Source organism: Centruroides vittatus, unplaced genomic scaffold (assembly GCF_030686945.1).
Source record: "Centruroides vittatus isolate TY-2023 unplaced genomic scaffold, ASM3068694v2 contig_900, whole genome shotgun sequence".
NCBI classification, from domain to species: domain Eukaryota; kingdom Metazoa; phylum Arthropoda; class Arachnida; order Scorpiones; family Buthidae; genus Centruroides; species Centruroides vittatus.
Genome location: NW_027122591.1, coordinates 1563388 through 1591339, shown reverse-complemented (window position 1 = coordinate 1591339; position 27952 = coordinate 1563388). Strand labels below are relative to the sequence as shown.

At 27.8% G+C, this 27952-nt stretch overlaps 1 protein-coding gene across 2 annotated transcripts in view; it reads left to right on the top strand.

Annotated features, from left to right (window-relative positions):
• Window positions 1-27952, top strand: part of LOC136984037 (twitchin-like) — a 185768-nt gene that overhangs the window by 84507 nt on the left and 73309 nt on the right. For both annotated transcript variants that reach the window (XM_067280951.1, XM_067280952.1), the window contains 16 exons: window positions 867-965; window positions 14554-14824; window positions 15112-15251; window positions 15338-15479; window positions 16627-16768; window positions 16858-16982; window positions 17060-17198; window positions 19101-19231; window positions 19502-19588; window positions 19707-19913; window positions 21051-21353; window positions 23389-23546; window positions 23630-23774; window positions 23848-23992; window positions 27408-27544; window positions 27635-27940. In XM_067280951.1, the coding sequence (XP_067137052.1) occupies window positions 867-965; window positions 14554-14824; window positions 15112-15251; window positions 15338-15479; window positions 16627-16768; window positions 16858-16982; window positions 17060-17198; window positions 19101-19231; window positions 19502-19588; window positions 19707-19913; window positions 21051-21353; window positions 23389-23546; window positions 23630-23774; window positions 23848-23992; window positions 27408-27544; window positions 27635-27940 (2677 nt within the window). The remainder of the gene's footprint in view (window positions 1-866; window positions 966-14553; window positions 14825-15111; window positions 15252-15337; window positions 15480-16626; window positions 16769-16857; window positions 16983-17059; window positions 17199-19100; window positions 19232-19501; window positions 19589-19706; window positions 19914-21050; window positions 21354-23388; window positions 23547-23629; window positions 23775-23847; window positions 23993-27407; window positions 27545-27634; window positions 27941-27952) is intronic.

The window sequence follows — 27952 nt, the reverse complement described above, 5'->3', positions numbered from 1 at the left end:
TTACTGAATGGAATTTAAAGATATTTTAATTTAATATTGAAATTAATTTTGATATCTTATTTTTGTTAATATATTCAATATAATTATTTACTGCTAACGAGTTATTTTGTTTAATGGCGTCAAATTATATCATGTAATTTTATTCGTTATATTTATTGAGAAATAGTTGCTATATTTTCAATAAATTAAAAATTTCATCGAGTAAATAGTATACTTGAAAAATGCTTAATGTTGACTTTTATTACATTTTATGTAGAATTATATGAAAAGTGAATTTTTAAATATAAAATAAAAATTAGAATAACATTTGATTTCTGTTTTATGAGGTTATTAATGTATTTACTCTCCTGTTTTGTAAGCATTTAAACGAAAGAAATTTATAGTATTTATCGTTATATATTATTTATAAGATACATAAGTGTTATTTTAAATATATTACTAGGAACTATTACAGTATATTTATTAGACTAAGGTATATTTTCAATTGAAAAATTATAGAAGTTCATCAGCTCAATATATATTGGTCAATTTATAACAAGAAAATTTATTAGAAAATAAAATTATAGAGTTACATGTAACATTTAAATTCTTAAAAAAATATCTGCTTCTTATATGATGATTTAATTTCATATTAGAATAAATGATGATTGCTAATATTGTTTAATAAATATAAAATTAAAATATGTATATTTTTATTTCTTTTCTTTTTTTAGAATATTGTTTAACATTAATTAATATATATTTTTTAATATTTTACAGAGTATTGATGTAATAATAATTATTGTTATTAAATTTCAGCACCTTACATAGGTTTAAATATGTATAATTTTTTTTATAAATCATATATTTTAATACATATATTTTAGACGAGCAAAGACAAGATATTTCAACGAGGTGTGAAGTTTTCATTAGCTGAAGCAATACCAGATTGGCCAGTTCTCAGTCGAGTCAAAAGATCAAAAGAGGTTTGGAGGATGTGATAGATTTTGCTCCATCATCCTCCTGTTTTTTATCTTTTGATCCCTGCTTCATTCTTTATTCTTTTGCAATTCTCTTATTTTTATCTAAAAAACTTGATCATTATTTGAATGAGCTGTTTCTTATTTCAATACAACATAACTATTAATTAGATGATTTGCCTTAATTTTTGTTATATGTTCTCTATAAAAATCTTTATCAAAATACTGTAATGTAACATGAAATAATATATGACATATTGAAACATATAAAAAATTACATTAATTAATTTTGCTTCTTAAAGCAATTATAACAACTAACAAAGAATTTGTTTATAAAATTTTGTTACATATAACCATGTTCTATATTACAAAAGTATAAACTTTGAAAAAAACATATTGATAAAAACAAATATTTAATGAAATTTAGATGTTTTTCAGGAATGATAAGACATTAATTTTTCACTCATATAAACTCTGAATCAAAGAATAACAAAATAATGTATTATATTTCATTGAATATAATACTAATATATTGTATGTAATACTGTCTTTAGACACTCAAAAAGAATAAAGCTTTAGAATAAATATATGAAGGTAAAATATTAAATATGAACAAATTTAGATATCTGGTTTTGATGTTAAACACTTACAAATGAAAAATAATGTAGCTTATCAAGCAATATAATATTTTTTATAAAGAATACATTTGTTTATTTAATGGTTTTTTTCTACTAGAATATTCAATGTAATAAATGGAAAAAAGAAAATCTGAAAAGTGAAATAATCTTTACATTAGTGAAAACATTTTTTAAATAGTGAGGATCTCATTTAGTAAACATAATAATACTATAAATAAAGACTTTAGACTTTATCAAGATGCAGAAGAAAGTTTAATAAGTATTTTCATCAATGTGATAATCTCTCCAGCTCTTAAGAAATTTTTTTGGAATAAAAAAAGAATTATATTAAAATCACTTCACAGATATTTATTATAAGTAGGCTGTTTTTTTTTTCAATCTCTGATGGTCTAAAAAAAAAAGACGAAGTGTAAATAACAAAATCAATTCATTACCAAAAGTTAGGTACAAACATGGTTACTTTTTGACATATTCACCATGAAGATTGAGGCATTTGTCATATCTGTGGACACGCTTTTCAATCTCATCTTTATAGAATGTTGCCGCCAGTGACTTGAGATGGGCCTTAACGTTGTTTTGAAGATTGTCATTAGTCTTGAATCTCTGCTCTCCTATCCTAGCCACGTTTTCAGTTCAGGAAAGAGATGGGAGTCTGTCGGCACTAAACTGGGGCTATATGCTGGGTGTTTAAAAATTTCCAAGATAGGTGGAAGTCTAGAGGTGAAATTCTTCACACACATTAAAGGTGTGAAGACTTTCACCTCTTTCTTGATCTAAAAACATGGCTAGGAGGGCAGAGATTTGAAACTAATGGTGATCTTCAAAACAACATCAAGAATTTTTACTTTTATCGCATTCTATGCACTTTCAATTACTTTTCAACATAGTTTCATTGCCTCCATTATTGTAACAGGATACAAGTTTTTGTATACTGTCATAGTAGAATGTGGTTGTTTGCGATGTTAGCATTTCTTCACTGCATTTTTCAGGTTATCATTGCCATGAAAGCATTGTCCAACTGGAAACTTATTCAGGTGTAAGAAGAGATGAAAGTCATTTGGTGTCAAATCAGCGCTGTACAGGGGTGTATATTTTTTCCATCCAAATATGATGATGGAATGAATGTGAGCAGGCAGTGTGTGATGTAGTATTGTTGTGAAGCAAGAAAGTGCCAGCAATCAACATTCCATGTCATTGACTTCAACCTCTTATATCTGAAGAAATTCCTGTTTAGTCAGCTTTTTGATGATAATGAAGACCTAAAGAATGCAATGCAGAAGTGGATATCATAAAGAGGGTATAAATTAAAATCTCCCACTCTATTAAAGTGATATGGAATTGTACAGTATCTTTGAAATAAGACAACTCACAAACTGAACACAATAAACTTTATTGAAAACTTAACACAAGACAACAAATGTACAGTTTATATGACATATATCACTTTAGTTCATTAAAGAAATACTTCCTTATCTTCTAAGGTTAGGAATGCCAGGATAGGTTTCGCAAAATAAAATTAAGAGCTCACACCAAGTTTAACTGGGTTCTGGTAGAAAATTCCACTGAGTTCGGCATTAAACCAGTTCCTTTTTAACACTAGCACTTTCGACCTGAAGATGACGATTATAAACTCATCGAAAGTGCTAGTGTTAAAAAGGAACTGGTTTAATGCCGAACTCAGTGGAATTTTCTACCAGAACCCAGGATAGGTTTACCAATACAAAAGAAACTATACCTCTTCTCGTGTAATTCTGTCTAGCACCTGGGATTTTACCATGGAAATTATCTTATTCCTATCTGCCAGATTATATCAGACTATAATATGGCTTCTATTTAATAATTAAATATTAAGTAATTTTGTTTAATGTCTATTATGTGATATCTCTTGATAAATTTATTAATTATAACAAACAAAATTAATATTTGATTTATAAACTTCTGGAATGCCTTTAATCAAAAATTGGGTTAATAGATGTTTGTATTTGCATCCTACATCCCTGTTCTACATCTAGAACTTTTCTCTAAAAAACTTATTGAATTCTTCCAATTGAATGCATTTGCATTTTACATTCAAACCATGTTTTGAATTGTTCCAAAGCATCTCTTCTAATTGAATGTGTCTTCCATTCTTTGTTCAAACCATCTGTATAAAACTTGATGATAACAGAAAAAAATTATTTTTTCTTTTATCCAGGATCAATGATCAACATCTGATCCTGACAGTATATGAAAACTTGTGTTCCATTGTAATAAGTGTTTTAATAATGACAGTTATTATATGGAAAAATAGTTTAAGTTGTGCAGAATGTGATAAAAATACTTATTTTTGAATATGCCTTGTATGATACACACTTTTTCTTGAGTTATTTTAATGCACTAATTTAAACAAATGATTATATCAATATATAAGCATTTCATTTCTATACTAAAATACAATATTTTATCATTCTTAAGAATGCATCTGAATTTAATTAAATATATGTTCTCATAGTAATATATACATTTCATAAAAATTAGCAAATATTTATTTAAATTGAAAATTCATATAAAATTATACCAGTGTTATTCTCTGATTTTATATGATTTTATATATATATATAATAATAAATTAGTAATAAAAATATTTAGCAAGTAATAAAAATTAAAATTGAATTATTCAATATTGATAAAGATTTTTATTTAAATGTTAAAATATTAAATCAGACAGTAACTTAAATGTTTCAATGCTTTATTAACTATGAATTTAAAATAATGCATGATTTTAATTTTTCTCATACAGTTTAAAAAAGTACATAATTATTAATAAAAGAACTTATTTGAGAATAATCAGAGCTAGTAAAATTTTTATTCTAGGTTGCATATTTAGTAAAACGAATGTATCGAAGATATAAAATTAATCACATGAGACGTATTCAAAAAATTCCCAAAAATATTTAAAATCAGTACTATCTTGATGCTAACTTGCATCTGAAGCAAGTTTATATGACATATAATCACTTTAAGTTTTGCTGCTTCTACTTCCAGAGCAGTTTTCAATAGAGAGCACTTCTAGCACTGACACTTGTATGAACTATTTATAAACAACTTTAAAGTACAAAGTACACTTCTGGGAGTTCACTGTATTTGACTTGCTAGTTTTTTTCTTATTCACATTTTTCACTGTTTATTTTACCAATTGAGGCAGTTACCTCACTGCTGCACCCATTGAGCCGATTCTGTTTAAAATAATACATAATATAATTAAATTGAATTTAGTGGGTGCTTCAATATTGAAAGATTGATCATAGTTGTATTGAAGAAGAGATCTATTTTTTTGTTTCAGAAATTATAATAATCTTCAATGTTCAGAATTTAGTTTCAATAATTCTAAATTATTACAGTAAGACCCCGCTTGACGTGGGGGATGTGTTCCTAGATGACAGAGCGCTAAACTAAACAGCGTTAAATGGGGTCATCTTAACATGTAAATAAGGGGGATACATGAAACAGAACAGAGAATAGGAAAATTTATCAGTTTTTTTTTTGTTTTATTTTGTAACATTTATTGTTAAATACTTTTTTATTACATTAATTATAGACTTATTTATTGCTAATTTCGAAATTTATTCATAAAACATTCATGAAAATAAAAAAAAGTTCGAGTAAAGAAGTTATGTTTGTGATGAGGAAGGTTTTTTCTCATTTGACATCTTTTGTTTCTTTGTGAAGAAGTCATCTAACGTCGTTTGCCTTTTCCTGTTTCGTTCAGCAAGTAGTTGTCGATAGCAAGACATCGCATCCATGACACTTCGTCTTGCCTTTGAACCCTTCTATCAAAATTGAAATCATTTTGTATAAACCGATCCATTATTTCCGTTATACTGGCTAAACTTTTTTTAGAAAATCCGTTGAAAGTTCCTTTTGTTCCTCATCTTCAGAAAATTCTAATTTCGTCATCTTCATGCACCTGTTATACTAATTCTTTAAGATCGTCGTTGGAAAAACTTTCTCCAGTTGTAACTTGCAATAATTCTTCAATATCCTGCGCATTTATATTATCCAACCCTGTTTCATTAGCTAGCTTGACAATTTCGTCGACATCAACAATGGATTCTCTTGTGTTAACATCCTTGCTTAGCTCCGGCCATACTTTCTTCCATACTCCTTTCAAAACATTTCTCAGTCACCTCGTTCCAGGAAAGATTGATGTTGTCTACAGAATCCATGATATTATAGTTTTTCCAAAAATCTCTAATGGATTGTTTATCTGCTCCATCTGTTTTATCAATCAGTTGTTGGAATGTCCGCCGCAGATAATAAGCTTTAAAATTTGATATTATGCTTTGATCCCAACACTGCGTGCGATCTTGGGTAATTCCAATACTACCGCGTAATACTGAAACAGCGTTAAGCGGGCTCTTACTGTATTCAGAATTTTTTATTTTTAATATAATCATAATAATTACAAATACTAAATTAAGTTATTCAAACAGATCTTTTTCTTCCATTATTTGGAAAATAATGGAACTTTAGGAATTTATGACATTTAATTTTAACATCATTTTAACTATTTTTACTTTTACCAAAACATAAGTTACAGATAATCTTTATTTGCTTTCTGTACTTTTTACTCCTCTGATTGTTAATTTCTTAGTGAGACTTTTGTTGAGAGTTTAATGGTATAGATGAAATCCTGCAACAAAATCCCACAGATCTCTTTGCATAGGAGTCTATGAAATGAAAACTCACATAATAAAATTTGTAATAGGTTCTTTTGACTTGAAACTATTCTTCTAATGGAAATCATTTTCTGACATGTGAGATTGGCTTCAATTTGTATTTCCGCACACAAAAGGTGAGTGACACGTTAACTGACACCACTACTGTTCATATTTTAATAGCAGAGTAAAAGTATTCTCTGCCATCTGCAAATCAGATAAATTCAATTTTTAGGGGTAGCTAAGGCTTCTTTTATGTTAAAAATTATAAATTTTATACACTCCAATTAAAGCTGTAATGGAAATCGATTAGTTCTCTGCATTACAATGAGAGATTATCTATAGTAATCAACAATTAGTAATAATATTTTTAAGTTGCACTTTTATTTGGGAATTTTTTGAATTAATCAAATAACGATATATGTTTTTAAGTAATGATTAAATAATTTTTAGTTGCATGTGATTGTCTCATTAAAATTTTAAGTGCATGCAAAATATCTCATTACACTTTTTAATAATAATAATAATCATCTAATTAGCTTAATTGATGTTTTGATAATTTTTCAAAAATCAACTATAAAGCAATTTATTATAAGAGCTCCAGCACTTTTAACTTTTTAGCAAATTATAATTAAAAACAATGAAATTCTAATGACAAATAGAAATGATGATGATAGAATTGTTTAAAACATTAATAAAATATACAGTCGATTCCGCATAAGTCGACACCCGGATAACTCGACACCATAGGTTAATTAGTCAATTTTCTGTGGTCCCCGCCGACTTACACAGGCAATAATGTTATTAATGTTAAAAAAAGTCTGTTTACTCGATATTGTTTAACTCGTCACCACTGGATAAATCAACATACTTTTTCTGTTTCGCACTTTTTAGAATTCTGATAAGTCGACTCCCCCCCTGAAAAATGAGTTTACATCACACAGCTTATTGTACAGTGTAAACTCATTTTTCAGGAGTGGAGTCGACTTATCAGACATCTAAAAAGTGGGAAACAGAAAAAGTATGTTGATTTATCCAGTGGTGACAAGTTAAACGATGTAGAGTAAACTGAGATTTTTAACATTAATAACATTATTGCCCGTGTAAGTCGGCGGGGGCCACAGAAAACTGACTAATTAACTATGGTGTCGACTTATGCGGAGTCGACTGTATTTAGATATATAATAAAATTTTACACATAATTAAATATTATTTTGTATCAGTTTTTTGAAATGAAATTTAAATAATATAAAGAAAATTACTATAAATAATATGACAATAGTTTTCTTTGAAATCAGTCATTTTCATACTGTTTAAGGAATTTTCATTTCTGTGCATTATTAATTCTAAGATATACATTTTTTTTTTCTTCAAATATGTTGTTTTGTTTTATTTTAAATGTTTCTTATTATATAGTTCAGGGGTGGCCAACAAGTCGGTCGATCGCGAAGCCAGTTTTGGTCGATTGCTCACGATGTCTTGACTTAAAGTGTTACACTTATAATTGAACGCAACGCGTGAACGTAACGCGCAAAAGCACAATATGCATGCAGTTATGACTGAACTCGTAGAAAACAGTCATTTAGCTTGACTATTTGGTACTGTCATACAGTAACTTCTTTTCTTTAGTATTAACAATATAATTATTAATGAATATTATTTATCCACGGTGACAACGTTGAGTTTTAATTTTTCTCCTCTTTAAATTGTAAGTACCTTTTCTTTATGTTTTAAATTAAATTGTGACTTTTCTAACCTATCTATTTACTTGATAAGTGAGCTTTTTCGGCAATAGACCTCTATATTTTGGATTTTTGGAAATACGTCAACCGATAAAAATATTCCAGTATCACCAAATGTAGCGAATATATTTATTCTGGTTTCAGACCTGTGTGAATCGGCATTTTCATACTTAAAATTAACGAAGGCTAAACAATGTTCTGTCCTGATTGTTTCCATACTGGAGACTCATTATCATTATCTTTGTCAGGATATACACCTAATTATGATTTTTTGGTTAGAGAACATGTAAACTCAGTCCTCCCATTAATATTAAGGTAGTAAAATAAATTCTAAATCTGTCTTTATCTGTAGATAATTTGAATTAATAAGTATTGTTAATAATTACTCATGTTGTTTTTTAGCCCGTTAAACAATTATGTTGCTTTTTACATAGGTAGATATACAGGGCGTTTCAGTACGAGATGCACTCCCGTGAGCTTTTGATAGATTAGCAAAAAATAAATCTAAAAATCTTATATCACTCTTCCATGATAAATTTTCCTGGCCCCCAAAAAAATGGCGAAAGTAAAATATTGTAATTAAATTATCAGCCATACTGTGCATTTTTATAACAACTTTTTCATATTTACGAACAAATAGTACCACAACTTACACATTGCAATTGATAAAAAAATTAAATTATATTTTAAGTTACTGAAAATCTATCTTGAAAAAGTGTCCAAAAATCGATTTTTTAGGTACCGCCTATGCGGAATGAACTCGTAGCTGCAAATGTCAAAAGTTGGGTCTGGAAATTAATTTTTTTATGAACCCATATCTCGAAAACTTAATAAGTGATTTAAAAAATAAAAAATAGTTTTGAACATATATTCTGCTTATCTACCCATAGCTCGCAGGATGCACCTCGTACTGAAACACAGTGTATAAACATAGTATGTATTTCACATCTCCCCGCCCCACTTAGACTAAGCCTATGGCAACAAGTCGATCGCGACACATTTTTAAGATAAAAAGTGGATCTTATGTACACAAAAGTTGGCCACCCCTGATATAGTTTATATAAACTGCAGACTTAAATATGCATTTTTGAATTAACTATCTGCCCTATATAAATAAAATACTCAGCTTAGAATCATAAAACTTTTTCTGTCAGAAGAAAGAAAGAAAGAAAAAAAAATTAGAAACTGACACTTGGAATTGATGTATTTTCACGAAATTTTTGAACAAGTGAGTGATGCCTGTGAGGCAAGTGGTACCTGCTTTAGGTATATTATATATATATGTGGTACAATCCAAAAGTTCGGGGACTGCAGTAATCTATGACAACGAAAACATGTATTTGAAGTTACAGCATATGAAATGGATTCTACCAAACCACCTCTACGTGTTCAGGTTAATTTCACCCATGTCATGTGATTAAACCGCAAGCACTGCTGTTTTTTTCCAGAGATAGTTACCTTTGTTCTGCGACATAATAAAAGTGGAGTTTCAAGAACAACCTCCAACATTTTGACTTTGCCATGGTAGAATCACCGTACACCTTTCTTAGCAATTTTAAAGTCTCCGTAGGTGTTTTACCTAAATGCTGACAAAATTTAATGTTGCAGATTACTGCAGCCCCTGAACTTTTGGATCGTACCACGTATTTACTTAGGGCTGCATAGCCTTCCCACATGTGCCTAGGTTGTAGCCTGAATTATGCACAGCAACAGTCAGTACCCACTGGAGACTACTACCAAATTTCAGCACTTACAGGCATTCTGCCACCATCATTTCACGTCACTATTTGTGTATATATATTTAAAAATATTTACAGTCGTTTCATGATTGTATATATTAAAAAAAATCTATTATAAGAGGTCAGTTTAACTTCTTTCTGGAATTTCAGTAATGGCAAAGCTGAATTGCCCTCATATATATGTTTAATCTGTTTCTATTGTATGAGGGTAATATATAATGTTATTTCAAAAATAACATCTAATATTTTTGCATTAAATTACAAAAAATCATAAAAAAAATAATTGAATAAAATACTTAACATAATATAATTAAATAAAAGTAAATATATTGTCTATGTGTAAAATTTTATTTCATTTTAAGTGTAAAATGTAATTGAGTAAGTTAAATGTATTTTGGCAATATTATATTTATTTTGAATTTCATTGTTCTGCATTTTCCATGAAACACAAAGATTTCTGCAATAATTATTTTAAAGTTAGGTTTTTGAAATTTTGTTTAAGCTTCTTAGATGATTGAGTATGCTAAATTCAGAATGTGTAGATGTTGCCATTATTATTAATGATCTATAATAATTTATAGTAGTGCCATTTTAAAAAGACTACATAATATGTATCTAGTATTCAAAATATTGTAGAAAATTTTTTATGTATGTATGTAACTTCTAAATTCCGAATTTAGAAGATACATACATAAACTTTTATTTTTTGCCATTTATACCATATATTTTTTAATCTTTTTTGATTTTAAGGTGTTGTGTCATCTTTTTCTTGAAATACTTATCTATACTGTAGACATTCAGAAATATTAGTTACTAACAAAGAATGCTTAGCATTGCCTGGGAACTTGGGGAGAGGATTGAGTTGTAATTGTCTTAAGGTAGTGTATGTTTTTCACAGGGTGGCAGAGAGTAACTATGCAAAATTTGGTCCAAGTCAGTCAGGGTTTAGCAATTTGTAAGGGATGAAATCAGGGTAAGGAATGAAGATCCAAGTTTTAAAGTAGCGCATATTTTTTGGAGGATTATACAGAGTAACTATGCAAAATTTGTCTATATTGTTCAAAGGGTTTGAGAGTTTGGGGAAGGGGGATGAAATCATAGAGGAGGAGTGAAGGGTCTGAATTTTTTGATAGTTTATGTTTCCCACAGGGTAAACAAAACTGAATAGATAAAATAATAAGTTTAGAAAAGCCCACCAGGTGATGAAGAGGATTGATCTTGAATTGAGCAGATAAATGTCAATAGGACAATGCAAGCCAAATGCTGCAGTAAAAACTACTTTTTTTTGTGCATTTTTCTTTTTCATAATGAAAATAATATGTAGTCTATGTTCATCTGGAAAGAATAAATCTTCCAATAGCAAAAGAATTTTAAAAGTTAGTCTAGTAGATTCCAAGATTATTTCCAGTAAACAAACAAACAAACAAACAAACATTCTTGCTTCATATATTAATATATAGATAGATATTAAATTGTTTCATCCTTTGAACTGTTCCATTTTTGTTTTAATCTGAAGATAACCTTTAAACAAGGTCAAAAATGTTTGTTCATTTAATGAATTGGTGTTATTTACTGGATTAAGGTGTTTTTGACTTAAATATACAGTAAACATTTAGTTATTGCAATATTTATAGAAATAAATACACTGACATATACAAAAATTGAATTTTTTGATTCATACTTATTATTGTAAAATGAATCATTTCTCAAAATTTTTAAATCTATTTCTTTTTTTTTCTTTATTATTTTCATTGTGTCTAGAGTATGAAAGTCCAGTTCAACTCATTTGAAAGTACAATTGAATATAACTGTTTCTGTAATTCTATTTTCTAAATGGCACTACTATAATAAAAAGTTGATTAAAAATACATGTAATTATTATTAAGTAAAATGTTTTGTATATTAATTATAAATGATAATTATCTAACTCTCTAATAAGTATTGATCTTATTATCTGATGAATATTGATATTTCAGTCACCTGATAAATAATTTCAATTGTTCTAAAATGATTTATTTGGGTAATTTTATGCTTATTCCTGCAATGACCAACCAGTTTTATTCAATGCTGTTTTTTTTTTTTTTTTTTGGAATGTGGACTCACTACATTTATATTATACTTTTTATTTTGATTACTTTCTTGAATTATAAAATTTTCACTTGATTTTTGTTTCTTTACAATTTATTTAATATACAGGATAAACAAAAATGATAACTATTACAATTAATTTTCCAAAGAATCAAACCACTGAGTACCTATTTTGTCATTTTGATAATTTTCTGTTTTAAAATCAAATACAAAAACCACACTACAACCTTTGGTAAATCAGCAGTTTTAATTTAGTAAACTTCTGCTAATGTTTTCAGCCATGTTCAATGGCTATCATAAGGCTGTTTGATTGGATCAAACACATTTTAAAAACATAATGGAAAAAAGAAATGTCAAATGCAAAGTGAACTTATATTTAAATGAAGCCATTCGCTATGTTCGGCTGTATCATTTGACATAAAACCAAATAGAATAAATGCAACCTAAATAATATAAAGCAGTGACAAAGAATTAAATATAATATATACATTTATTGCTGTCACAAGGGGCTCTTAAAACAATACTCTCTATTCTTGCGCAAGATTTCTCTGGTTCTTATAATTATAAGAACCAGAACACCATTGTCAGGTCGTACTATAGTGTGGTTGTGGTTCTGTCTTATCCCATCTCATACTGACTGAATTGTCCAAGGTAAAAGTAGCCAATGCAGTGAAGTGAAGTGACTTTTTACGATTGTGTATTCATGTTCATTGAGTCTAACTTTTGTAGATTTGACCATTGCACCTAAGTATTCATGCTCTTTGTTGTATATAAAGTCCACTTGGATCCCAGCGGGATACTGAGGTTTACAGAGTCTCAGTCATGGATCTTAGTTACAACCAAGAGCATGAGTATATAGCTGTGACATTCTGATCTTTGAAAGTTAGACTTAAAGAATACCAATATATGATCAGAAAAGGTCTACCCTCCTGATCATATATTGACTACCTTTGCCTTGGATAATTCAGTTAATGCAAGACAGAAAGAGGCAGAGATTATTAGACTGTTAAGGCACTCTCAAACACATGTTTGAAATCCCCCTAGTGACTGCAATAGATGTGTATATTTAATATTATTCACCACTGTTTTATATTTATATTTATATCACATTTATTCTATTTGTTTATAAGTTAATTAAATGATACAGACAAATGGCTTCATATAAATTTAAGTTCATTTTGCATTTAATGTTTCTGCTTTGTTACATTTTTAAAATATGTCTAATGAAGTTAAACAGTCTGATGATGGCCATTGAACATAGCCAATGTTAGCTTAAGCTTATTAAATTGAAACTACTGACTTATCAAAAATTGTATTGTGGTTTCCGTGTTCAGTTTCAAATCAGTTAAGTTATGCATCATAATCAAATAACAGCTTACTGAGCAATTTGAATAATTTTTGAAAAGTTGAAGATTTGGCAACTTAGTTATTTGCAATAAAAAAGGAACGGTTCAATTATATTATTATCATTCGTAATTTACATATTATTACATATAATTTGTCAAATAAGTAAATATAATTATAATTAAAGAAGTAAAAAGATGTGAAATTGTTAAAAAGTATTAAATTTAAATTTAAGCTGAAAATGAATCAGTTAAGGTTTAAAAATGTTTCTCAATACAAAAGTTACACGCTTCTAATTTGGATTTATTTCTTTGAAAATGAATAACAACACAGAGTTGCGATTTCCTAACAAAAAATATTATGACTGTTATTTAGAATAGTTACAAGTTTTGATTCTTCCTGTATATTATAATTATTATTCAATACTCTCTTCTCATTTCTTGTTATTATTTTTATTTAATATTTAAAAATATGAGTTTTATCTTTGACTATCTTTTTATTTTTTTCTGTTCTCTATTTTGTTTCCTTTTTATTTATTATTGTTATTTTTCAGATCGGATTTCTTAATCCGAGAATCTAAATTTAAAATATTTTATATCAAAATAATTTTTTTGCATGTAAAAATACGCATTATATACAAATAATCTTGTCTCATTGTAAATAATATAGAAAATGATTCAAGAAGAAATTGATATACATAATTATATTATCATTAAAACATTACTTCTGTATGATTAAATATTTTAATTTAAAAATAAAATTCTTTGTCATAATAATATGATATAATCTTTTTCATTACTTTTAAAAAATACATGTATAAATAGATATTTTTTTATAACATATATTATTAAATGTCTACTGCATTTTCATGTAATACTAACAATATTGTTGCAGAAGATATAATTATATTTTTGTTAAATTTAGGATATAAAATGATTACAACTATATATACATATTTTACATCCCACATATTACACTTCTTGAATCATTTATTTTATTTTTCACTAACTAGAAGATTAAAAAAAAGAGTATATATTTTCATTTTTCAAATCTCTATCTTGCAATTCCTTGTTTTCAGCTCTTTTCGTCTATTTTGCTTGTTTTCAGGACACTATCCTTTGACTATTCTGTTCTTTTGCATTATGGATGTGTTTGATTAAAGTTGATCAACTTAGATTACCTTAAATTGAAATATATTAATTTGAATAAATTTGTATGGATGTTTTTGTGATTGTTTGTATTTAAAACTATCTTTTCTTTTCAGCATTTCTTCTTGTACCATTTAAAGATATTTTAAATTTTCTTATTGTCAATAAATCTTATTATAATTTTCCCGAACTTTACAGAAGCCGGATATGTTTCTTCAACCTCTTCAAAATATTACCGTTAAGGAAGGAAAGGATAAAAAAGCACGATTTGAAGCCGTATATTCAAGAAGTGGCGTTAAAGGAAAATGGTTTAAGAATAAACAAGAATTATTTTTGGGAAAGAAATATCACATGAAATCCGAAGGTGATCTACATGTTCTTGAAATTAATAATCCTATGGTTGATGATTCTGGAAGATACACAATACAGTGTTTAGATACTCAATGTTCTGCTGTTCTTGATGTTGAAGGTAATTATAATTCTTTACCCATAGAAAATATTTATTAATTTTGTAATAATATTATCATTATCTACACTAAATAAACTACAAAATTTAACAATATTATATGAAAAATAAGGCAAACACGTAAGATATATTCTCCTGGATAATAACAGAGTTACAATAATAGATTGTGTAAATTAGTTTTGTCTTATAACTGATATATTTCACATATATGTGTGCGATTTTGACTTACAGAATGAATAAAATATCAAAAATTGAATATTAAATGAAAGTTTTCAAAATTATTTTTGCAGAACCTGATCCAGTGTATAAATTCGTTAAAAAATTGCCTTCTAAATTACATGAATATACTACAAAAGAAGCAGTTTTAGAATGCTCTGTAAATAGTCATAAAGCACCTGTTAAATGGTATAAAGGAGATCAGAAAATTGAGGTACCATAAATTTCTTTTACATCTAAATTTATTTATTGTATTTATTTTGTATATGATTATTTTTTTTTAAATTAAAAATTTTTTAGTCCAGTGATAGGTACATTATAGAATCAGATCAGCTGGGTCGAAAAACACTTAAAATTTTAGACTGTGTAATTGAAGATTCTGGTGATTATTCATGTAAAATAAACGCTGATGAAGTAACTACCACAAAATTATTTATATCAGGTATGAATTTTTAATGATTTTAAACATAGAGTTAAAATTAGAACAATAAGAGAATTAGTTTGTGACATATATCAATAATTTCTGAAATTTACTTTGTTCATTTCATTAAAAGGAAAAGAAAAAATACACTAATTAAATTTAAAGTTGTAATCTATTTTATGGATTACGATTTCAAATATACAGTTGATTCCGCATAAGTCAACACCCGGATAACTTGACACCGTAGGTTAATTAGTCGGTTTTCTGTGGTCCCGGTCGACTTACATAGGCAATAATGTTATTAATGTTAAAAAAACTCGGTTTACTCGACATCGTTTAACTCGTCACCACTGGATAAATCAACATACTTTTTCTGTTTCACACTTTTTTGACGTCTGATAAGTCGACTCCCCTCCTGAAAAAATGAGTTTACACCGTACAATAAGCTGAGAAATTCTCTGTAGTTTGTTGGAATTACCAATTGTATGTTTTTGAGCTGTGGAAATGTTCCTTATAGTTTTTGCTTTGCAAACATTTATGCTTTATTACTCATCTTTACTCATCATCAGTGATGAGAATTAAGCATCCCTTCTCATATCACTTACCATCACTTACTGATTCACCAAAAATTAAGTAAAGAATTATCTTTTTTTTTATTAATCTTTCTTAAATACACGTATAATTCATATATATATATATATATATATATATATATATATATTTCAATGTTTAATATTAGAAGTGTTTTGGGTCTTTACTTAGATGTTTGGTGATGGTTTTGTAACCAGAAATATGCCATAGAAACTTAATTCTTGTTTATATCAATTAGCCTATGGTAAATAAATTCTTCAAACCTGTTAACTGGAGTCGATCTATTTTTAGTTTGCAATTCTAAAAATAGATTGACTTCGGTTAGCAGGTTTGAAGAATTTATATATTTATTTTACCGGTGCGTAGAGAGATTGTAGCCTATGGTAAAATTGGTTTCAATATACATTACTAGACTTAAAGTTACAGTTACTAAGAACCTATCAATGATGTTAAGTGAGGACTTATTACATATTAATATTCTTTAAAATAAAAATAATGAAAATGAAATAGTGTAAATTAAAAAAGAATTTTAACTTTTAATGACAAAAATATTAAATAACATAAATTCATTTTATAGAACAAAAATTCCAATTTATGAAACCTCTGAGAAGTATTAAGGTTATGGAGAAAGATATGGTTACATTAGAATGTGATGTTGATGAATGGGAGGCTAAAGTAAAATGGTTCAAAGGAGACAAAGAAATTATTAAAGATAAACGGTATCATTATTATTAGTATATTACAAGTTTCAAATTATTTAGACTATAAAAAGAACATGTTTTATATTAATATTTTAAAAATTATTTAGAATTGATATAATATCAGAAGGCCGCAAAAGAAGATTAATAATTAAGACAACTAAATTAACAGATGAAGGAGAATATACATGCAAAACTAATGCAGACACTACAACTGCAGAACTAATTGTAGAACGTAAGTAATTAGAAGATCATAACTTATTATAAAATTATTCATTTGAAACATTTTTAATTTTAATTTTAATTTTTTAGCTGCTAATAAACTCATGAAGAAATTAAAAGATACAAATGTATTAGAAAGAGAAGAACTTGTATTAGAAGTAGAACTAATGGATAGAAAAGCACCTTTGCAGTGGTTTAAAAATGGAGAACCAATAAAAGCATCTGATAGGTAAAAAATTTATTTTTACATTATTACTATTACTATTACTACTATATGTATTTTAAACAAAAAATTAACATATTTTCATTGTTAGTAATATATACAAAACACTTAAAATAAATAAAATTGCTTGATTTGGAATATAAAATAAGTTAGAAACCTGTTTAATTTTAATAATAGTTTTATTGTTATTAAAATAACACTGTATTTCGTGCATATTGCCTGTAGAAAATTGCTAGAACAAAAATAAGACCACATAATCTGACTTCATACATCTCATGCCTATGGGAGCAATCATTGCTCCATCCCCATGAGTTCACAATTGCAATTAAAAATCAAATTTATATTGAACATACCTTGTACATCAAACTGGAAAAGTGCCATTAAAAGTCAGGAGAATGAGCCAATAGCAAAGTGATTTTGACTCTCAAAAAGTTCCAAGTCAAAAGCGACAGTAAATGCAACTGGCAATGTGTTGATGTGCGAGAACATAAAGACAAAGGACTGAATAAAATGGTGGTGCTTCTCCAGCAATTCACAATGCAAGAGCAGTGTATGTTGTCTGATTTTTGGCAAAAACCAATCAACATTAATTGGCACATGCAGATACAAGTAAGGAGACAACTACAAATCTATGAGTAGAGTTCTAGGGTTCTAAAAATAGCCACATTTCTGTGGCAGATTTTGCATGGCTAGAACCACAGTAAATGCCATGGAGAATCTTTCACAGGACTGTGGCTGTTTTTAGAACTCTACTCATATACTTGTAGCTATCTTCTTACTCTACCTGCATGTGCGAATGGATGTTTATGGCTAGGCTACTTTGACTTACTGAGACTCTCACAAGAAGATCATTATATTATAATATATAAAAATATTTAAATATTAGCATATAAGAATAATAATTAAAAAGTTTATTGACCAAGTTTACATCATACATCAAACTCATAGCTAATCTAGAAAGATAAATTATAACTGTCAATCCAAACGAACACCAAACAAAAACTGGAGGAATATATAATTCATCCAACACAACCTTAATTACTCTAGTTAATCACGTTCATAAACCTTCAAACGTTTTCGACCCATTCTGGGTCTTCCTCAGGATATCGTTGTAATAAATACACCAACGTGTGAAATGGGACATTCAAATCGAATCTTTTTTCATATTTTTAATACTGAAACCCAAATATTTATTAAAATTGTTATATGAAATATTTAATTTTCATGAAGGGACAGAATGATAATTATTTTTAAAAAGTCCAATACAATGCTATTGTTTATCTATTGATAACAATTAAAAAAAAAAAAGTTTAAAAAGTTCACTCAGTGGTTTTGAAACACATTTTCTAAAGATGCTAGATTTTCTAAATACTTTAGAAAATTTTAGATCTGGAGTTCTTAGAAAACATTTTCTGTGGCCATATCTGTATTTTCTGCATTTGATATCACATAAACTTAAGATTTTAAAAGTAATCTTTTCAAATATCATACCATTAATAAGAATCTATTGAAAAAAATCCAGATCCTTTTACATTTAGGATTTTATTATCAAAAGTGGTTTTCATTCAAAAACTACATAAAATGGCTAATATCTGGATTGATATTCAGTGAGTGAAAAGTTAAAAAATTCAACTAATTATCTTAGATTGGAGAATCACATTGAACTGATCTGGTGGCTGCATTTGAGAATCCCTGTTCTAAAGTTATTTAACTCTCACTTAAATATAACTGCTCATAAATTTTATACTATTTGACATTAAAACTTGATAATGTAGTCTGTATTTATTAATGTATAATGCATTTTTAAAAGTACAATATACACATTGTAAAATGAAGTTAAATAATTGAATATTTCAATTAATTATCATTTTAAATATAAAAATTAATTTTGTGTTATTATGTACTTAGGATAGCCATTAAAATGCTAGATAATGGTAAACATCAATTGATTATTAAGAGTAGTGAAATGGGTGATGCTGGCAAATATATGTGCCAAACCAAAGATTTGACATCAGAGTGCTTCGTGACAGTATCCGAAGGTGAATATTATTTTTATCAATATGTAAATTATATTTTAAAATATTTGATAAAATATTAAGTATAATTATTTAGAAAGTTAAAGCATTCTTTCGACTTCTTAAAATTATTATATATTTATTGTTTTAATATTTTAAAATTAACGTGTAATTATGATATAAATATTTCTGCTAAATTGGATTAATTGTAACAGTTTAAATAAAACTAATGAATTATATTGAAATGCTGCTGTATATTAATATATTGAATTATATATTTTTTAATTATTTCAGCTGAAAAAGCACCTGTTTTGAAACCCGACAAGAAAGATTTTGTAGGTGACGTTGGTAAACCTTTCACTATTGAAATTCCAGTTACAGGTATAATATGGAATTTATTTTCTTTAATGATTTCAAGACAGATATTTAAAAAAAAGTATTTATGATGCATTAAATATATTTATTAACTTTTATTCATATAATAATTATTTATTCTTAGTCACTGGAACTAAAACTTCTGAAATTATTAGTAAATTAAGAAGAGGCGGTCAGCCACTTTCTAGTAAAGATGTTGAAGTTGTTGTGAAAAATGATAAAATTTCAATAACATTTAAAAAACCAACTCGTGAGTCTTCTGGTGATTATGAATTGATAACAAGCAATGCTCAGGGTGAAGATAAATGCAAACTGAATTTTACCTTCCAAGGTATTTAATTAATAACTTATACAGTACTTATTTATTAAAATTATATATTTCTTCTAAATTAAATTGTTAAAAGTTGTTTTTTAAAAAACATTATTTAATGAATAAATATTATGTTAATAATAAAAATTAGCTACACAGTTTAATAGAAGTGTGTATTTTGAAATGATAACTATAACTTCAAACTAATTTCAAAATGACCCCCCCTTATTTTTCTATATTACATTTTTTAATTACTTTGATATAAAATAATTTAATTTTAGGAAAGATGTATAATTTTGAAAATTAGTGGATATCAAATACATAGGTTATAATGAATTTGAAAATATATAATTTAAAATTTGTATGCACAATCATTTGAAATTTAATATATTTATTTTAAATTCACAGTTAATTCTTGAATAAAAAAATTCATGCAGAAATTTGATGTGGAAATAATAATGATATAAACATAATAAAAAACTTGAGAAGTATCACTAATAACAATAAACAATAAGAAATATAACAATTATACATGTTATTTCTTAATCAAATGGAAATAACAGTATACAATAATTGGTTAATGTTACCTACGGTTCCAAAATGGCAGCTCGTCTCTGATTCCAGCAAATAGAAGAAAGGAAACAGTGGGGACACACGTTCTAACCTAACCTAACCTATTCTAATAATTTTGTTGGTAATAATTATGGTAATTTATTAGAATAGGTTAGGTTAGAATGTGCGTCCCCACTGTTTGCTGGAATCAGAGACGAGCTGCCATTTTGGAACCATAGGTAACATTAACCAACAATTAGCATTAAAGAAAAGTTTATGCCAACTTTATTTACTATAAAAGACTTATAAAAGGTTTTCTAAAGTTTCAATATTTTTTGTTTATTACAAGTAAATAATACGACAAAATTTATTACGTACATAAAATTTTCGATCAATGATAAATATTATTTTGTTTTATCATTACAAGATAGAATATATGATGTTATGTAACAACCTTAATAAAATAAGACACTAATAATAGCAATTAAAGTACAGTCAACACTAAACTGATAAAAATTAAAGTTTGTTTACATAATTAACTTTAATTGTTTCTACATAAATAAAAATTATATTGAAAGTAATTATTTATATATTTTTTAATGTTAGATGTGCCACAGCCACCACAAGCACCACTTGATGTCACAAATGTCTTCAGGGATCGTTGTAAACTTTCCTGGAAACCCCCAAAAGATACAGGAGGATTACCTTTACTTCATTATTTGGTAGAGATGCAAGATCTTGGACAGAGAGGTGGATGGGTGGAAGTTGGTACTGCAAAAGACACTACTCTTGATGTAAGCAATCTTGTTCATAAGAAGGAATATAAATTCAGAGTTCGAGCAGTTAATAAAAAAGGTGTATCAGAACCATTAGTGACTCCTAAATCTATAATTGCTAAAGATCCATATGGTAAGTTGTTAACTTTTTCTTCAAACATAAGTTACTTTAAAAAATTTATTATTTTTCATAAAATTTCAAAAACCATGGTTTAATTCAAAAACTTAGAATATTCAAATAATATTTAAGTTATTCATTTAGTTTGATGGTTTAAAGCAATTCAAACAGTTTTATTTTTCAAAAGAATTGTTCTTTATTAATGTACAGTTTTTTGACTTTTTCAAATCAAATTGAATTATTTTGTTGTTAGATTTTTCTTATTGAAATACATTTGAAAACATTTTACTTACAATAAAACAATTATTGGAAAATTATCTAGAATATCCAACATATTTATTCAATTTGATTACTTCTGTCTATATTCTTTTCTTAACAAACAACTTCTTTGAGAAGATATTTTTTAACAATCTGTGAAGTTCATTGCGACAAGTACGAGATCCCGTGAGCGGAATGTTACAAATAAATACTTGTTATATATTTCGACACAAAGTCATTTATTATCGCTTCGAACAGGTTCTTTCGGATCCCAACACTACAAATAGTTTCTGTACACACAGGCGTTAAAACTTGATATAACAGCGGGTTAATTGAGCGCGACAACTATACACGGGGCGAAACTTATAACTAATTCTTATACTACTTACAACTAAAGAAGGAAGAGAAAAAAAAAAGAATAGTAAAAAGGGGAAGATGGAAATACCCGGGATTTTCTTGAGTTCATAATCTTGGGTGGGACACCACTTTGGAGCTTTCCTTGGAACGTTATTTCTCGTCCTTCCTGCAGATGCGTCGTACAATTCTTCCAATAGCTTCCTTCAAAGTTCTCTTATAGGAATTCCTTCCTATCGATTCCTTGGTTCCTAGCAGCCTCCAATCGTCTTACACTCAATCTGGAGCACTATCTCTTTTCCGTCCTTACTCTTCAGAATTTGAGCCCAAACCCTTCTTTCAATACCTCGTGGTTGCTGATCGTCCTACACACGATCCGGAGCATGTTCTTTTCTCATCAAGAGCTCGACCAAGACTGTCTTCTCCCCTTTGTTCACCGGCCCCAGGGCCTTACTTCACCTTTTGTTCTACTGCACATTTCTAGGAATTGGTAATCCCACCTAAGGGACAGGGATTAAGAAAGATAAAATAAGAAAGTTCTAGAAGGAAATAGGACAAAGAATAGAAAGAAGAAACTAAACTAAACTTAAATTTATATTTACAAAAAAAAATATAGCGTACAGCTACAAATCCAAGTCATTCAAAAGAATTCAACAAAGTATTAAAAGACATTTTGAAAACTGAATTAAGCATTAATTTTTACAGAAGCATTGCATTTAGAATAACTACATATCTCTAGAATTAGTTTAATCTAAACATACTTAATAGATTATATTTTTGTTTGATGCACATTGTGTTTTATTTTGCCATTCTGAGATTTAGTATATTTCTTTGGTTTTTGAAGTATTAACTTAAAAAGGTTAAATCAACATTTCCAAAACTGAAGAAATATATATAAAAAATAAAAACACCAACCTTTATCCTCAGGTAATGTATTAACTAATGAAAATGTTTTGGAATCATTGAAGGCCATCTTCAATGTTTTATAAATGGAATGCCATTTCAAACTGAAAGAACATGAGATTTCTTTCATTTTGAAAAGGTATTCCACCCATAAAACACTGAATACGGCCTTCAAGACATTGAAAACGTTTCGATTAGTTAATACCTTAACTGAGGATAAAGGTTGGTGTTTTTAATTCTTTTTATGTTAGACCCCATAAAAGAAATAATTTCTTTTCATATTAATTAACAATGAGCAACTTTTTTTAGTGAATATTAGAAAGATAAATGTTATAATAAAGATGAGTTAATTACATAAAATCTATAATATGATGCCGATTAAATATTTTAAACTTTAAATAAGGTAACTCTCAGTATCATGTTTAATGATAAAAAATACAGTTTTACATCAGATTTACATTTAAAATTTATAAAATTAAATGGATATAATTTTGGATGATTTAAACATGAAATATATTTAATATTTAAATTTCAGATGAACCATCGAAACCTGATAGTATAGAAGTTGTAGATTGGGATAAGGATTTTGTTATGTTGAAATGGACAAAACCAGAAAAAGATGGTGGTGCACCTATTACAGGTTATTCTATTGAACTCAAAGATAAATTTTCCAGAGATTGGACTCCAGGACCAGTAAATAAATAACATTTATATTTCTTAAAATAAATGTATTATTTTAAAATATTAATAATATAAATTAATTTAAATACGTGTAGCAATTTCCTGCTGATAAATTAGAAGGAAAAGTTGAGGGATTAAAAGAAGGCATTCAATATGAATTTCGTGTTCGTGCCCTCAATAAAGCTGGTCCTAGTGATCCAAGTGATCCTACTAAACCAATTATAGTAAAAGCAAGATTTGGTAAGATTATATTTTATTATTTAACTATATGTATCAAGTAATATTTTTTTCAATAAATATTTCAAATGTTTAGTTAAGCCATATATCATTGGTGATGATTTGAAGAATATTGTAGTCAAGAAAGGCCAAGTTATAAAATATGAAATTAAGATTGGAGGTGAACCACCACCTGATGTGAAATGGGATTTAAATGGCACAACAATAGTTGCATCAAAGAAGTAAGTATGAATAAAATGAATGTAACATTATTATAGTAGTAAATACTAAACAACATTTAAAAACACAAAAAATAGTTATAAAATTTGGTGTACAGTAATAAATTTCAAAATGTATTTTTAAATAATAAAAAAGAATTTCAAGGTAAAATAAATATAGAAAAGATAGAATTATTATTATAAATCCTTAAAAATGTATTAATTAAAATATAGTAGAATTCATTTATGTAATCACTTTGGAACATAGGCGTAGCTAGGGCGGGTGGTGGGGGCGGCCCGCCCGGGTGTCACCCGGTAGGCCTGTACCTAAAAAAAAAGATTGCACCAGCTAAAAATCTTACTATGATTTATTGTATAAATCTAAACTCGTGACATCGCATATTCAATATAGCGTTCAAGTTGCTTGAGTGCGAAGATATTACAATTCAACAGAGTTTTATAAAAGAGTTAAAAAGGGTGACATTACGATATCCGCACCGGGTGTCACCCATGCTAGCTATGCCACTGCTTTGGAACCCACTTATATTGATGATGATAATGAACTGATAACTTTAAACAACATAAATAAAGCTACAGTTAGTGGAAATTTTGTTTTAGTACTCTGACATTAAAAAGATTTGTTAAAGCAATTAAAAGGTTATAACTTGAAAGATTTACTAATTATGCTAATCTTGATAATGTTTCAGATTACAAGAAGCAGATTTTACAGTATAACATTAATTGCTCATGATATGCTATATATATATTTCAAATATTTGGATTTTAATATTTTATTGGTGAAATATTTCTCATAATCTTTACATAGGTATTTGGAAATCTTTACTAGATTTAATAATTTTTGAAAATATATAAATTTAAGAAAGGGACTGTGAATTTCCTAAATCTAATAGTTATTTCATTGATGACCTTGACCTATTTACTGAGTGTCATCAATTTGATTAATAATTTAGAGTTAACATTTTTGATCATGCCTTCTGTAACTCACAAATGTAGCATTACAAGTTATAATGACATTTAAATAAACTTACAAAACATATTATTAATAAAAGTGTCATTATTCCTCATTGTTATTTTACAATAACAGTGTAGGTGTCATTATTTGCTATTTCAAAATGGCAGAAGAAACTTATCTCATGGTCAAAGAGAAGAATAAATGTTTTTGCTGAAGCTATTGATCACAGCTTTAGTTTTTAAACTTAATTTAGATAATCAAAATAAATTATTTTTAATTTAATTGAGGAGCATCAATTGGGTATGTAAATATATCTCATTAAGACATTAAGAGAACAAATGCTAATTCAGTGAGCAAATTTTAAGGTACATGTTTTACGCACCTTAACATTTTTTCACATTAGCTGTTTCCAGTCCCTTATAGATGATGATATTCATATTAGCCATATATCTAATTATTCTAGATATTACTTATAATTTAATTCAGTTTTACATAAATCATTATGTATCACTTTTCTTGTTAGCAATAAACATCAATTACATTACATTATTTCTGTGAAGTTTTTAACATATTTATAGGTCACACACACACACACACACACACACACACACACATGTATAGGGGGGTGGGGATGTTTGCAAAAATGTTACATAATACTAGCATCTCCACTGGATAACAGAATGATTCATTTTTGCTTCTAAAATGTTATATAGTAAACCATATTATTTATATCACTGCTTTGTACATTAATAACAAGTATAATGTAACGTTCAGTACCCATGCTGTGTATTATACCTTAGTAATTAAGGTGGTTGATCAAGGATATGCATTAAATAATTTTGGGGTGGGTATATGCAACAGCATTACAGATGTTATAGAGGTGGGATGATAGATTACGTAACACTATTTTTATACTTTTCAACTATGGGCAATCCCTTATAAATTGATTAAAAATATATAAAAAAAATTCAAATTCTTTTCTCAAAATTTTCTGGTTAACAGCTTCTATTATCTGAATATAAGTTCCTGCTGCTCCTTTGTATAAAAAAATTGCTACAAAGTAAAACATAATTTTTAATGGCTTCTGAACAGCCATCTGTTCAGAAGCCGTTGAAAATATTTTTTGGTCCATGGTATCCAGCACAAACTATATGATAATAACAAACAAGTTTTGGATATTTATTAATAAGATTATGTTTGTTTTTAAATAAAACATAAGTTGATTGAAATGTGTTAATGACATTTTGTTAATGTAACAAACTTGGTGAGAAGGATGAACTTGCTTTCTTCAAAAGTAGACAAAAATTTGGAATTCACATTTCTTTTTCAATGTTGAATAGCAATCTGTATTTGGTTTTGAGGCTGCCAATGCTGAAAACCTTGCCTCACATGAATCAAATGCTTCAAAAGTAATCAAAACTCATAGGTTACCTACTGGATTCTCCTCTTACACCAAGCTCTAAAGTAGCTTGGTGTGCTTGAGTAGTGAGGAAGGTGATGAGGAAACAAACTTTGATTTCAATATAGAATCTGACAAAATATGAATAAATTGCTCTTCTCTAATTGTGAATGTTGGTGAGAATTCTATATTAAAGTGATTTTTGATCCAGTTGTACAGGTCAACCTCTCTGAAAAGCACTTGTCTAAGTAAACATGTGTGCAAAACAGGAAAACAGTAGTTTACATCTTTATCATCAAATTTTCTCTTCCACAATAATAATTTCTGAAAGTTGAAATTTTGTCTGATTGTTGCCTTTTTTATAGCTCTAATTGTTTATTTCAGCAATACAGGTATCTCTTGATTAACGTGGCTAATTAATCCTTTGATGCTATTGTGTATATCAAAATTGTGTTAATCAAATATGGTATCTATGTTAAGTAAAGACAGCTGGTAAAGCCGTGTTAATTAAAACTTCTTCTGTGTTAATCAAATAAAAGGATTGCCAAATTAATTTCACATGTTAATCAAATTTCACATCAAGCAAGGGATACTTGTAATATAATTCTTAAATAAAAATAGGAATGAGAAATGATTCTTTTTAAATAATGCTGTGCCAATATATTAAACTGAAGCCAATAAATGTATACAATATCAATATTTAGATTTTAGGATGTTGATATATTGAAATTGATAAAATATTGACTTTTATTGATATTGTTGAACACAAGTATTTATTGTTAATGACAAAATATCAAAGTCTTTTTTTGACATAACAATTTTTCCAGTTGTCAGGAGATTGTGCTAGTGTTAAAAAATACTGGGGGGAAATTTTTGCAGTTGAACACAGTAGTGCAATTTATATCAATTCTAAGAAAGTCATATGTAGTTAAATCTCTGCTTATGTGATTTCCTATGAAGCAAGCTTTTATGACAAAAAGGATATAATTTCTTTTTCTCCTAAGAATAATTTCAGTATTTATATTATGTTTTAGTTAAAAATATTAAATAATAATTTTGTGTTTTAGGATCACCATTGAAAATGCTGCAAAGTTAACAATGATAACAGTTAGAGATGCTGTCCGAGCAGACAGTGGAAAATATACTTTAACTCTTACCAATAGTTCTGGAACTGTTTCAGGAAATGCTGATGTTGTTGTTCTTGGTAAGTGTTTGGTTTCTTATATTAAAATATTCATTAGTACTTTAAAATAAATGCGTATAGAGATTTAAATTTTTATTTTGATGTGTGTAGATAAGCCAGCAACTCCACGTGGTCCACTGGTTGCAGAAGACGTTCGTGCTGATCATATTAAGATTAAATGGCAGAAACCACCCGATACTGGAGGTCAAGAACTTAAAGGATACGTTATTGAAAAAATGGACATGGATACTGGAAGATGGCTTCCAGCAGGAGAAGTTGGTCCAGATAAAGAAAACTTTACAATTGAAGGTCTTACACCAAAGAAAAAATATAAATTTCGTGTCAAGGCTCTTAATAAGGAAGGAGAATCTGAACCACTTGAATCTGATCAGCCAATTGTGGCTAAGAATCCTTATGGTAATTTTTAAC